The sequence below is a fragment of the Fulmarus glacialis genome, unplaced genomic scaffold (assembly GCF_000690835.1).
Source record: "Fulmarus glacialis isolate BGI_N327 unplaced genomic scaffold, ASM69083v1 scaffold31582, whole genome shotgun sequence".
Classification (NCBI taxonomy): Eukaryota; Metazoa; Chordata; class Aves; order Procellariiformes; family Procellariidae; genus Fulmarus; species Fulmarus glacialis.
Window position 1 is genome coordinate 1 of NW_009197680.1, and position 13459 is coordinate 13459.

Consider the following 13459-nt stretch of genomic DNA (forward strand, 5'->3'; position numbering starts at 1 on the left):
CCGGCTGCCGCTGCTGGCCGCTGCCGGCCGTGTCCCTCAGGCCGTGCGGGGGCTAGCCGGCTACTTCTGGTTTATGTGTCTCCCCCAGTACGGCTTCTTTCCACAAAGACTTCTCGGTATAATTTTATTCGAGCGGTGCTGCTAGATTTTTGCCAGCTAGTTCGTGATACTGGGAGATGACTGTGAAGTGGCAGGGCTGCAGCTTTTACTCTCGGGAAAAATTTTTTTTGGCGTGCAGCATTAAATATTAAAACCACACCGTGAAATGAAGATTAAACACAATAGGATGAGGTGATCGCTTGGCTTTATAGCTTTTTATGCATACGACATCATTTCTTGAAAGAACCGGTGTCATTCTGGGTTGAGTAGTTCAGCTTTAGGATTATTAGAGGTTTCCACATGGAAACGCTTCTGGGACTTGTGCAGAAACTCTGTCATGAAGTTGACTACCTTCAAATGCCTTTACTGTAGTCAAAGGGGAGGGTGGAAGATGGGGGGAGAGACCCCAACCCAGAGAAGCTCACCAGACTTATTCAACAGACCTCATGGGGATTTCTTACCAAATATTTTTTCCTGTTTATGCCATCAAACAGGTCAGGTGCCTTTTTATGTCCTTTTTGGCTATCTTGCTTTCAAATGTCAGCCAGAATTAATGAACTAAGGAGTTTGTTTGGGGCAGGGAATCAGTGAAACATTAACTTCAAGAACTTTCTAGTGCTCCTGCTACAAATCAATATGCCAAAGTTTCCGTGATATTTCCTAGGAAGGGTTTTTGCTGACATTTTGATGAGCAATGGCACTGCACTGAGTCATCAGCATTAACAAAACAAAGCCATGTGGGGATTTCATCAGGGACCCACCAAAAGATCTGTCCCAGTCTTGGAGATGCAAGCAAAAGCTGTGTGAATTTGTCGGGCATTTCTTGTCCTTTTTCGTGATCTTCATCATTTCTCAGCACTTCTGCAAAATCAAATAATGTGATTGTAACTGCCTGGGCAGATTTGGTTCAGGAGGGGGAAGCAGACCCAGGGCTTTGCTTTACTTCGTGGGTCTGTGGTCTGGTTTTCTGCACAGGCAGAGAAAGGATTCCCATCTCGGTGTGTGCTCTGACTTTGCTTCTGCTGTGAAACCCTGCAGTTGTACTGTCTGCTGTGTCCCCGCAAGCCTGGTGGGTGGCTGCCCTGCCACCCCACGGTGTCGGCGGTGCCGGAGTGATGGCTTCACCCCTCCTGAGCACATGTGGAGAGGAAGGCAGAGGTCTTGGCCAGCCAACTCCGGCTGGCAGGTGGCCCCGAGGGAGCTCTAGCCAGCTGGCATGGGCTAGCGCTGCCAGCACTGGTGTAAAGTGGGGCATGCTGGCTCCCCATGGGCTTCCTGTATCAGCTCTGGCAGAGCACCTGCCTCAATATATTATTTCAGGCTCTGGGATGGATTGAATACTCATTTTGTTCCTCCGGGCAGGTTAATATGGCATATGTCCAATACCATTTGCTTCTTCTGACATTGTTATGATAGCCTAATGCTTCCTCTTTGTCTGTGCATGTCAGCTTTCATCATTAACCAAGCACTTGCTTGATGGTCATTAATCTATCTGTAAATCTCCTTGGAGAGACGGGAGCTTTGGAATGACAGGGCAAAGGCAGTGATTACAACCTGACTTCATATTCCCACACCATTGACATAGCACTCGAGAGGCAGCCTGAAGTTGGCATCTCTGATAGCAAAAGACGTTCAGAAGTTTCTGTTCTGTGCTTTATCACATCAGCTGGGTGTAACTCACAGGAGGTGTGCTGTGGCAGCATCACTAAAAGGACAAAATCAGATGTTTGCCCTTGTGCATGTCATGATTTCTCATGGGCTGGAGGACCAGAGGAGCCTCGTCAAGAAGAGGCAATGAAGCGGGTCATCCCCTCTGCTTACATGTAAGTGGTGACTGTGAGCAGCTCGTGCTGTAAGAGCAGTGTCTCCAACCCCTGTGGGATTGGGAGAATGTCCTGTTAGTGGGTAACGCTTTTTTTAGTAGAAGGGACTTTGCTGCCAGTCTCCTGCCCCCGCGTGTACATACATCCTTATCCTCTGTGCTCCGATGGAGGATGCAGGCAGGTTAGCCTGCAGCAGTGGCAGCACTGTGCAGTGTGGTAGTTATTTGCATACTAGGTTAGTAAATAAAGTAACCTAAAGCCTGGCTCAGTCAGCACTGAACGCAAAAGATGGGGGAGAGGGTTGGCTCTGTATAGCACCATCTCCCCCATACACCACCTGGCGTTCTGGGGAAACGATGGGGTAGGGATGTAGTGCTATTTTAGGGGAATCCCTTCTGTGCTATCCTTGCGTGGGTTCCCTTCTCTGATCGCAGTTGTATACGCAGAGAAGAGACGGGGGCTGGAGAAGCACATTCCTACATATGTGTTTGGGGGAGCAAAAATAGAGGACAGCAGAAATATCAAGAGAGTTATTACTGTATTGCGTTCAGTTATTACACACAGAGTCAGTGCTCGAGGGGATGCCTGCTTCCTCTGCAGACACAGAAAAGACAAAAGGTTTTGCCGCTTTCAGTAGCGCAAGGCTACACGCTCTTGTCTGCTTTGCAGGAAACTTTCTTGGGGCAGTATTAGTTTTCCTGATGCTGTAAGGTAGAGTGACCCCCTTCATCTCTATAATCTGCTTTGTGTTCATCTGTTACAGAAGATCTCTCACTGTCCCAACCAAGCAGTATTGCAGAGAGGGTGACAGGTGTATTTAAGACTATCCTGACTTGTGTAAGAACCCCAAGCTGTACGTTTGTGTACTGTGATTATATACTATGTGGTAAGTCTGTGAAGCGATGATACAATAAGCCTTGCTTCTACGTACTCATGTGTGGCTGGCAGACGTGCTTAACTTCACTTCTGCAAATCTCAAGGTGGATGAGAATTGACACGGTTTATTAATAATGCACAGCAGCCAAGCTCATTAACCAGCTGGAGACATATCGCAGCAGTGATGGCAAAATAAAGCAGCATGGAGGTTTCATTTGCAACAGCTTCTTTCCAAAAGCAAATACCTTGGTCCAGGTACAACAGAACTGGTGCAAGGAGGTGTTAATTACCCCACACGTCCGAGAGAGAGAGAGAGAGAGAGAGAGAGAGAGAGAGAGGGCGGGCTTGTGCCGCTTCCTTCCAGAGTAGTGTTTTTCCCTGGGATTTGATTTTTTTGCTTATTTCTTGGGGTGATAATGGACCATGCGGTGAATGGAAATTTTCCTGTCCCTTCTGGCTCTGTCCTTCCCTCCAGAAGCCGCCTCCTATCCAAGCGAGACAGGATTTCTCCAGTAGGGAGAAATGGAACAGTGGTTGCTTTAAAGCCTTGAAGAATGGTCTGCTATTGGGGAGGTGGTGGTGGGGCACCCAGAGCCCTTTGCAGAAGCCAAAAGGTTCCTGGGGTGCAAACACACCTTGCTTATTTCCTGTTTTTTTACCACCAAACAGGTACAACTACATGAAGACCTGACTTGCAGTAAGGCTCCAGTCTTGGAATTTAAGCGTTGCTTTCTATTTTTTGGTGTATATTCTTTTTGTGATAGAAATGTCAACATGCCTCTTCTCTCATGCTAGGCTGCAACTTTACATTGCTTTTCCAGCCTGGATAAGAAAAGATGTAATGCAAAATGTGTCTGGTTTACTGACCTGCCAACTCAAAACTCATCAGACCAATTTGACTGAGGGCTCCTGTCAGTGATGCTTGTTGCTAGGATTAGTGAGTCTGTAATAGTTTGTTTTTCTTCTAGGTGTCAGCACAGTTCCAGTGGAAAAAGACCATATTGAAGAAATGGTGAGTAGCTGTATGTCAAAGCAAATTTCAGAAAGTATCAGTCACATACTCTCCATGTTTTGTCTTTAAACTCTCAGGGTAATGGTTTTTTTTTTCCTAAGGGTAAACTCTCAGGACATCATCAGTGATGTGGAACTCACAGTCCCTTTAGCTGTCAGAAGATACCTGCATGCACTTTGGTGCATTTGATGAAAATGGAAGCTGGCTTCTTGTGTCAGTGTGGTGCTTTTGAAACTCTACGTTGTACAGCTGCCTGAAAAATGATCTGAAATATTATTTGATAGTACATATTATTGGACTGTAAAAAGTGAGATGGCCACTTTGAAGAAAGATGAAGTATCTACAGTTACCAACTATGTAATTGACCTTCTAATGCAGTCCTCCCATCTCCTGCTTTGGAAAGAGACTCTTAACCTGTTTGATTAAATAAATGCCATTAGCTGCTCTCAGCACCTGTAACCTGACAGCAGACCCTCTCCACTGGTCGATAGTGTGATCATTTAGATTAGTAAACATGTAGTAATAACTAAAAACAGTTAAAAAACAAATGGCTATATAAATGTTTTATTGTCTTCTCCCATCCAGCCACCCAGACTGTCAGTCTGAGAGTCACATACCCCTGATGATCAGCGCTCGCTCACAACCAACAGCTTCAACACTTGAAAATCATTTTGCATGAATTTGTACAGGAGAGCTACTTTGGTAGCGCTTAGGATTAGAGGAGATTGTGTGACTTTCCTAAATCAATCAATTTTCTCTGCTTCTAGAAGACTATTCTAAGTTGAATGTTAAGCGCTAAAAGAGGTGGGGCTTACAGCACACACACATGAAAAAATGTGGAGCATGTCACTTGTAGAGGGTATAAAGGCACTTTTGGTTTATTGGCAATCCAGGCAATACTTCTGGTAACACCTTTGCAGCATCCTCATTTGGACAGATCCTACAGGATGATCCTCATCTTCTGAATGTGTGTTGTGTTGGTTATTTTTTTTGTAGGGTGCTGTTACCACATGTGACTCCTTTGTACTGAATAGGGTATTTAATATTTAAAAATGTACAAAAGGAGCCTGTTACCTATGCAGACAAAAGGGGAGATAAAAAGAGCTAATGACTGTCTTCTTCTTACTAGTATGGGAGTGAGGAGCAAAGCACTTATTGCCCAAATGCACAGGAAGTTGTGGTAGAGCTGGGGATTACTCAGAATGCATAAATATTAGGCTGAACTCTAATCCTAAACTAGCTTTCCTCACTGACTGGGTCAGAAGTAGGATTTCCATTTTTGCCATAAGAATTTTTTCTCCCGTTTTGTTTCTTCTAGGTAACACGGTGCATAGTGGAAGTTCTGTCCAATGCTCTATCTAAGCCAAATGCACGACCAATTAATCCTGAATGCAAAGAAATCCTGAAGAAGAGTAAGTACAACATTATCTGAACTTGTGAAAGGAATTTGGTAGATGGATTCTCTCCTGTGTTGGAGCTGGTGAACTGTTATTTCAGCCTGTGTGAAACTGGTGCCTCCAAATTTCAGTGTCAAAATTCTGATTTCCTTCTGTTTAGTCTGTCTGGCTCAAAGAGCAAACAGCCTGACCTGGTAACTGTCAGGGATTCTTGGCTAACGCGTGTGGCTCTCTACGTAAGCCACCTGGAGGGTCTGAGAGAACTAGACAAGCTCTTTAGGTAGCCGTGGAGGTCAACGAATGTGACCGGGTTTGGACCACACGCTGAACGCGTCCCAGAGGGTAGGAACTGGCTTCAAATAACTGCCACTTAAATCAACAAGGCTCCCGCGTCTGGTGGCAGCTGAGTCCACGCCCAACTCAGGAGAGGGGAGTCTTTTGCTCAGCCGAGAAATAAAGTTTGCAGTGCTGATTCCGGAGGTCTGGAGACATGTGCTGAAAGCTCCCTGTGGGAGTGCTCATTTCAGATGAGCTCATTCCTGCGGCATGGTGCTTAGCTGCCTCGATGTCGAGGTGTAAGCCTATTTGCATGCTTGATTACGGTCTGTAGTGAAGTGTGGTTAAGTTTGACACTGTGCCAAACTGTGGAACACACATCTTTTCTGCCCAGTTACATTTATTTGATTACAGAACAATAAAAAGGCTCTTGAACTTACCTGCCAGCAAGAAGCAATAATGAAACCCATCTGTCTCCTGCTTGTTTGTAGAGGGAATAATGCATGACCCTAATACAATCATCAGAAGAGGGTGTTCTTTGGGCTTTGGGAATACATGTATTTCTATCTAACTCGGCCCCAAATTTCTAGGAGATGCTGAATGCCATCAGGCATCAAGCTTTGTTTATCATATTGTTAGTTTCAGAAAAACCTGTGTATTTGCCATGTTTTGGAAAATGAAAAAACACTTACTGGAAAAAGAGGGTAAGGACCATATTTTTGCCATTAGACAGATCTCCTCCAAGAATATCAGATAATGAGAAGCTTTTCAGAAATAATGAGCTATTTTTAAATCTGTGCAGCTATTGTCTGAAAACCTTTAGGATTTGTGATCTATTTCTGATGTTACTCAGACACAAGTGAAGCAGAAGTATCTTCACAGAAATATACTGTTACCATAGTGGTCAGAGTCAGACTTTCATTTCGCATTTTGGAAATAGTAGAAGGAGCATGATTTGATTAAACATAACTATTGCAAAGTAACAGATTTCTTTGTTTCTTTTTTTTTCAGTCAATTTAGAACTTTTAAAATTTGCTAAAAGCCCCAGATATTTTCAAATAGCTTGAAATAGATGGTTGTCTTTTTTGTGAATAAGCATGTGTGATGGACAAGGCCTGACATTCAAAGAACTGAAAACAACTCCAGATCCCATTGATTTTTTTAGTGGGAATGAGAGTTAATTTAATTCAATACTAAAAATGTGATCACAAACAGAAAAAAACGAAAGAGGAAAAATTACTCTGGAAACTTCAGTGGAACTTTTAAAATGCCTAATTAAAAGAAAATTAGTTAATGCTTTTCCAGGCAAACATAGAAAATACTAGAAAATGACTAATTTTAAAAGCAGAATTAAAAAATTAATTCTGTCCAAATCTTCTTGCTACTTTGGGAAGCCAGTTATCTATTTAAACTGAAATAACGCTTCAGTGGAGAGTTGGATTACTTCATTATGCTGCTTTTGTTATTGTAGATGGTAGAAATGACAGAGAGAGAAGCGAAAACAAACAACTTGAAGTGAGGAATTTGAAAGACCTAGCAGAGGTTGAAAAACATCATACTGGGAGTGTGGAGAAAGAACAAAGTCAGGCAGAAGAGGAATCTAAAAAGTACATGAAAGGAAGTAATGAGGAGAAACTTGCTCATGAGGAAGCTAAAAGCAAGGAAGAGGAGTATGGTCACCACACACCTATTCAAGAAGAGACACTTCATACAGAAGAAAAGAAACACTATCAGGAAATTAGAAGGGAGGAGGAGAAGAGCTACCACAGTGAAGAAGCAAGCAAAGAGAGCAAGCGTCATGACGAAGAGGTAGAGCATGCTGTTCTCAACAAGAAGTCCCACTCTGGAGGCATGAGCACAGAGGAGTTCCCTGATGGGAATGATCAGCGTCCCGTGGGCCACTGGCATTCGGAGGAGGGAATGCAGAGCCCTTACAAAAGAATTCATGAAGGTGAAGATGGAGAGGCAGAGGAAGAAAGAAGTGAAAAATACCACCATGAGTCTAAGGAACGCGATTTCTCCCATCAGCAAGAGCATGAAGAATCTGATGAGAGTGAAGAAACGGAGGAAAAGCAACCCTACAAACCCAAACGTTACCACGGGAAGCATAGAAAGGGTGACTCCTCTGAAGAGAAAGAGGAACTAGCTGAGGAATCAAACACAGAGGAGGCCCGTCTCTGGGACAAAAGGAACCACCATCAGAAACATCGTGAAGAGTCTGAACAGCAGCGTGAGGAGAAGAGTGATTATCATGGGAGGCACGGGTCTGACGAGGTGGAGGAGAAGAGGCGTGCAGACCAGGGAAGCGAGGAGTACAGAGAAAGGTGGCAGCAGAGTGAAGAGAGCAGTGAAGAAGAAAACAAGAGGCATCGCCACAGTGAAGAAAGTAATGAGAAATGGCAGGAGGAGAGGAGACACCATGATGGATCACCTGAGGTGAGGAGGCACCATTCAGAGGGAAGGACATATGTTGGAGATGAAAGCGAGGAAGAGCTGGACAGGTATCTCAGCGCTGGCAGCAAGGAGAAGCAGCATCGTGCTGGAGGGAGATACCGCTTGTGGGACAGTGAAGATGAAGGGTCGCAGAAAGCGTACGCTCGAGAGCGCAAAGGGCAGGCCAGAAGACACTACAGCACTGAGGACAGTGTAGAGCAGCAGCGCTACCCTGGCAACAGTGAGGAGGAGGAGGAGGTAGAAAAGAAGCATCACAGCAGTGATCAGATGGAAAATGAAGAGGAGAATATGGAGGAGGGAAGATACGCAGAGAGGGAAGAGTACAGAAGCCGTCTCCCTGCAGAGGATGAGAAGAGAACCACGGCATCCTACAGCCCTTTCTACCCACTGCTGTGGTGGAAAAGCCGGCGCTTTGAGAAAAGGGACAGCGCAGGAGAGCAGCTTCTGGAGGGCAGAGAGGAAGGCAGGCCCACCCTGAACGAGAAGAATTTTTTCCCTGAATATAATGACTATGACTGGTGGGAGAAAAAGCAAATCCTAAGTGCTCTGAACGACGGACGCACCGAGAAGAGGAATCTTGGCAAAATGAACAGATACGATATGAAAAGGCAATACGACAAGATGGATCAACTCGCACAACTTCTGAATTACAGGAAGAAATCAGCTGAATTCCCAGAGTTGTACAATTCTGGAGAAGACATGAAAAAACGTCACATAATCAGGAATGACAGAGGCAGTCTGAGCCAGAGGCCTCTGACAGAAGAGGAGGTATGTGTACCGGTCTTTGTCTGGAAAGCTAGGGGAAGCTGACTTTGCATGCACGTTTCTAAATCCATTCCCAAGGCAGCTGGTAAATTGTGCGTGGAAAAACACAAACAAGATTAAGTCACATGGAGAGCAAGGGCTTCAGTGATTTAAAAATCTGCTTTCTTTGAATGAATGCAGTGGAACAACCCCAGGGCACAGTTTGTAAAATAAAGACAATGTGCATCTGCTGCAAGACGGGAAGAGAAAGGAGATTTTCTTCCTGTTTTAGCCTTACCTCTCCCTCTAGGGTCTTACAGACTAATAAGACAAAGGTGCCCCTTGCAGCAGGAGCAGAGAGGTAATTAGCAAGCACAACTTGGTCTGGGGGGGTTGTTTAAAAATGTGTAAGTGAAAAGCAAGTTGGACATCTTGAGTGAAATTCAGCTGTCCATTGACTTCCTGGCTGTAACTGCAGAGCAGAACCTGGCTTGCACTTGTAAGCCTGATTTGTGCATGTAGTTCCCATGTGTGTCAATCCTTTTCTTGTTGGACTTCCTGTTCTGCTTTGGTGTCCAGGAAAACTGAGTCTACATGCAATAGCTAGATGCTCGTCATGTATGTCACTGTATCTATTGCACAAAGCTGAGGTGGGAGCAGTGCAAGTTTAATACTAATTTGTATTGAGGTTAAACGGTGTTAGCAAGTCATCATAATAAACAAGAATTGGCTGCATACGTTTTTTTTTTTTTCCCCCCTACCATCTGGTAATGTGGAGGTGTTCCTCTTGTTGCACACTGCTTGCTGTGCGTTGTAAGCCGGAACCACTGTGATCGTCAGGTTGTGGCCTCCTAAGGGACCTTCACCTGGGCTGAAGTGACTGCATGTTGCAGGGAGCGGCAGCTGTGAGATAGCAGGAGGTCGCTACTAGATAATGGTGCTTTAAAGCTAAAAAGATCAAGCTGTGATTAGGGCCAGCTCTCAGAAAGAGTATTTTGATACTTTCCCCAGCCCCAATTCAGTTAAAAGCAGGAAATTGCACAAGTCTCCAAAGTGTGTGCTGCACTGCTGTTAACACCCCTTGCCCCAGCAAGCTGCCTGGGGACCAGTAAGTAGCAGGAGATGCCTGCCTCAGAAATGGTCTTTGTCTCTCATTTTCATGGAACAAAACAACATTTGCAGCGTTACTTGATGTGTAAAATGCTCTTTATGTTTTCACAGGAAAAAGAACTGGAAAACCTGGCTGCTATGGATTTGGAGCTGCAGAAAATCGCTGAGAAGTTTAATGACAACAGGAGAGGCTGAAGACGATCTGCTTTGGCATTTCAAAGCTAGGTGTAGCTGTACTCACAATACCTGTATTTTGTGGTAAATTCACTGCCACTGGATTGTTGTTTGCCCTAAAAACAGGAAATACTATTTACTGTCCACTATAGTGTAGTGATTTATACAGCTGAAAATGTCTTTAATTTGCTATTATGCTATTGAGATCTGAATAGCATGAAGTTTAGTATTATAACCTTTCATGCAAGGCAGATATTTTTAATATGCTTGTGAAAATAATTGTGTTAGTGTTCTTCAGAAATATATTTGTCTGAGTTTGAAATAATAAAAAACATTGATCTTGGACAAAACTTTCTCCTTGCTTATTTGACTGATTGGGTTATTTCAAAGTAAGCTGTATCAGATGGATAGATCATGTACAAGATGTTGCCTTGTGGTTCACCAATATTTTTTAAAAGTTACAAGGAGCCTATCTGTGCCTTTTATTTGCCAGTTAGCAAGAGCACGAGAGGTAAGGAAGAACCCGACTGATTTGCTCTAGTAACTCAGAAACGTCCTGTGAATTACTTAGTTCTGGAAATTAGTCATTAAAGAAGCAAAGGGGTTGCAACACCAAATGTGTGCTTGTTGATTTGGAAAGCACGTGGCGCTTCAGAATCAATGCGTTACATAGTGGATTGGTTTTGCCGCTTACTCAGACTAAGCAGTCCCATTAATTTAATCACCTACCGGACACGCTTTGCTAAAAGAACGGACACGTTCTTTCTGCCTACTGCAGGCAAGCAGGTCGTGGTGAGAAGCGTTACAGAGCCTGTGTGCTGCACTGGAGCAGGGCTGATCTTGCACAAGGCGAGTTTCTCCGCAGCCAGCAGGCTGGGGGCAGGATGGGCTCTGCGTGGTGGAACTGTACGATGTCTTACGGAGAATGAGTGAGTGGTGTGTGGAAGGAGGCATTTGGTAATCATATGACACTATGAAGCAGTAAAAGAAATGATCCCGTAATTAGTTTCAATTACTCCAAATATCTGGGGTTCCGTTTAATTTAACTTATCCAAATGCATTTTTTTTTACAGACTTTCTGCTGTGACAGTGTCTTCAGTTGCTTGTGTAACACCACACACAGGAGAGAGGTGCTATACAAAGAATTCAGCCGAGTCACATTATCAGTAAATGTGTACTGTCTGTCATCCCAGTGTAACGCATTTAATCCACCTGCTCATTAGAACACAAACATAGTCTCCGGTTAACTCTAAGGCAATGTGAACTGAAAATATTCAGTGAGCTAGTGATCCTTGAACTGTGTAAGCATGTCTGTGCCTAGGGATTTTGGTAAGACCACTCAAATGTTTCATCTTGTCTGGTAAAGGTACATGAAGTTCAAATCCAGGCTCAAAGAAGTTGACAGAACTTTGACTTCAGTAGGACCATGGTTTCACCAGACTTTTCCAGCAACAGTAAGGAAAGTTAGAAGGTGTCCCAGCTGCAGAAATACTTTGTTTGCTGTCTTCAAATTCTGAGGCTCTCCCTTTTAAAATTTACAATACTGTACAAGAAGTATTGCAGCATGGTACTTTTTCCCCCCTAGGTAGTATGAGAGAAAGCATGTCTGTGAGTACGTACATGCCTAGAAGCAAATAGCTTTAGTTGTAGCACAGAAAACTTTTTAAATTGTTCAAGTATGTAACTTAGCAAAGATTTTTTTTTTCTTTCAAAAGCTCAGCTTATGCAAATACACATTCATGAATCAGCAATGTTTTGCTTAAAAACATGTCCCTTGGAAGACTTTAAGACCAAATATCATTCAGTGGCTTCCAAGAGCTTTGTGACAGCCCTTTTATCTGTCGCCTTTCTCTGTTCTGCTTGCGTTGCTCTGCAGGGCTGATGCCACAAGCGCCGAGAGCCGAGTAGCTGTTCCATTTTTATCTATGTGTTTGCATTGCCTGTTCAGGACTTTTTGATGGTAACACTAGAGCTTTTTTTAAACAGCCAATAAAATTTACATAAATTTGCATTATTTAAGGGCAAATTGCTTTTGGCATTGAAGGTAGGTGGTACAATTTGAAACAAGTATTGGTGGATAATATTCCTTGTTCCAGGAAATCAAATGAAGCAGAAATAGTGGTTTTGGCTTCTGAAAGTGTTGGCTGGCTTCTGGCTCATGCACCCTTGGTTAATGGTAAATTTGACGTGTGTAGTTTTAGTAAAACAAAAGAATGAAAAGCTTATTACTTATTTCTTCTAATTTTCTCCTATTTTCAGCAAATTTGCATAGTGAAGGCCGTCGAATGCTCTGCTCTGTGACTGAAGACAGGAATAAACTCAGCTCCAGAGTCTCTTTTTAAGTGCAGTGATACCTTTACCAGGCCAGGCCCTGACCCTTCCTAACATCCTCAGTGTATTTAGAGCTGAGGCTTGAGGATCTGTTGGCTGCTGAGCGTGGGCGCTGCCAACCTCTAAAGGAAGGCTGAAGTGCCTCTGAGGTGCCGACAGCACCTGGATCTCATTTGCCATCCTCACTGTGCAGAGTTCAAGGCTGGATGAGTACTTCAGGAGACAGAACCCACCTCTGGTTTAATATCCACTACCTTTCCCCACTCCTTATCTATACATCACTGACCAAAATTAACTTACAGCAAGTTGTTATGTTTTATACCTCCGGAGATAAAAGTTGTTGGACACTCTGCCTTGAGGCTCTAGCGATTATCAGGTTCCTGAGCTACACTTTATGGAGACTAAATAATGGGAGGCAAGCATCGCCTTCCTTTTCCTCACCCCCGCTTTGTCTTTTCTCTTAGAGATGCTTTTCATTACATCAGTTATTTTCAACTTACGTTAAGATCTTACAGGATGCACGCTCTTTCTTCTCATTTGTTCTGGATTTTCCCTAATTTGTTACTTCTAAAAATATAGAGGGTCCCTAGAGTTTCAGGCAATCATAACTTGCTTCGCTCATTATAGGCTTTACAGTTTCATTTATTTGCGTGTTTCAATTAAAATAGGAACAATGTTACATCGAGATGTGCTCTTCCACTATTACATACAGAATATGTTCCATCAATTTGAGACATCAATAATTTTAAATATTTTACATTATTTCTTGGTTTCTTACCATCTTTCATTGGTACAAGCATTTAAAAAACGGGGGACAGGATTCAGTACTGAGAGCGTGTTAGTGTCAATGCTGGAGAAATGAAGCCAGTTTGGCTTTGATCTAAAATAATTTTTCAGATGTTCCAACACTGTTTATTTCTCAAAACTGATCTTATTATTATATAGGTAAAACAGATTTTTTCCTCAGGTTATTATTTTTAGCACATTATATATGGTAAGAATTTAAAATGTATGTTGATTGCTTAACCTAACTTTTACTGTGTAAGTTTTTATACCTTTGTAGTGCTATAAATGTGACAGCCAAGTACCTACCAGCTCAATGAAAGTGGCAGAGAAGCACCTATACTTGCTTTCCAGGTAAGAAAACTGAGGCAAAAGATAAT

The 13459-nt window shown here is 43.2% G+C and overlaps 1 protein-coding gene across 1 annotated transcript; it reads left to right on the plus strand.

Annotated features, from left to right (window-relative positions):
* Positions 1-9: 9 nt before the first annotated feature.
* On the plus strand, positions 10-10315 carry CHGB (chromogranin B (secretogranin 1); the record flags this gene model as incomplete). Its single annotated transcript, XM_009572639.1, has 5 exons — positions 10-40; positions 3767-3810; positions 5129-5222; positions 6955-8705; positions 9903-10315. Coding segments are annotated over 5 exons (2004 nt in total), but the record flags the coding sequence as incomplete, so codon positions are not given.
* Between the last annotated feature and the right edge of the window lie 3144 nt (positions 10316-13459).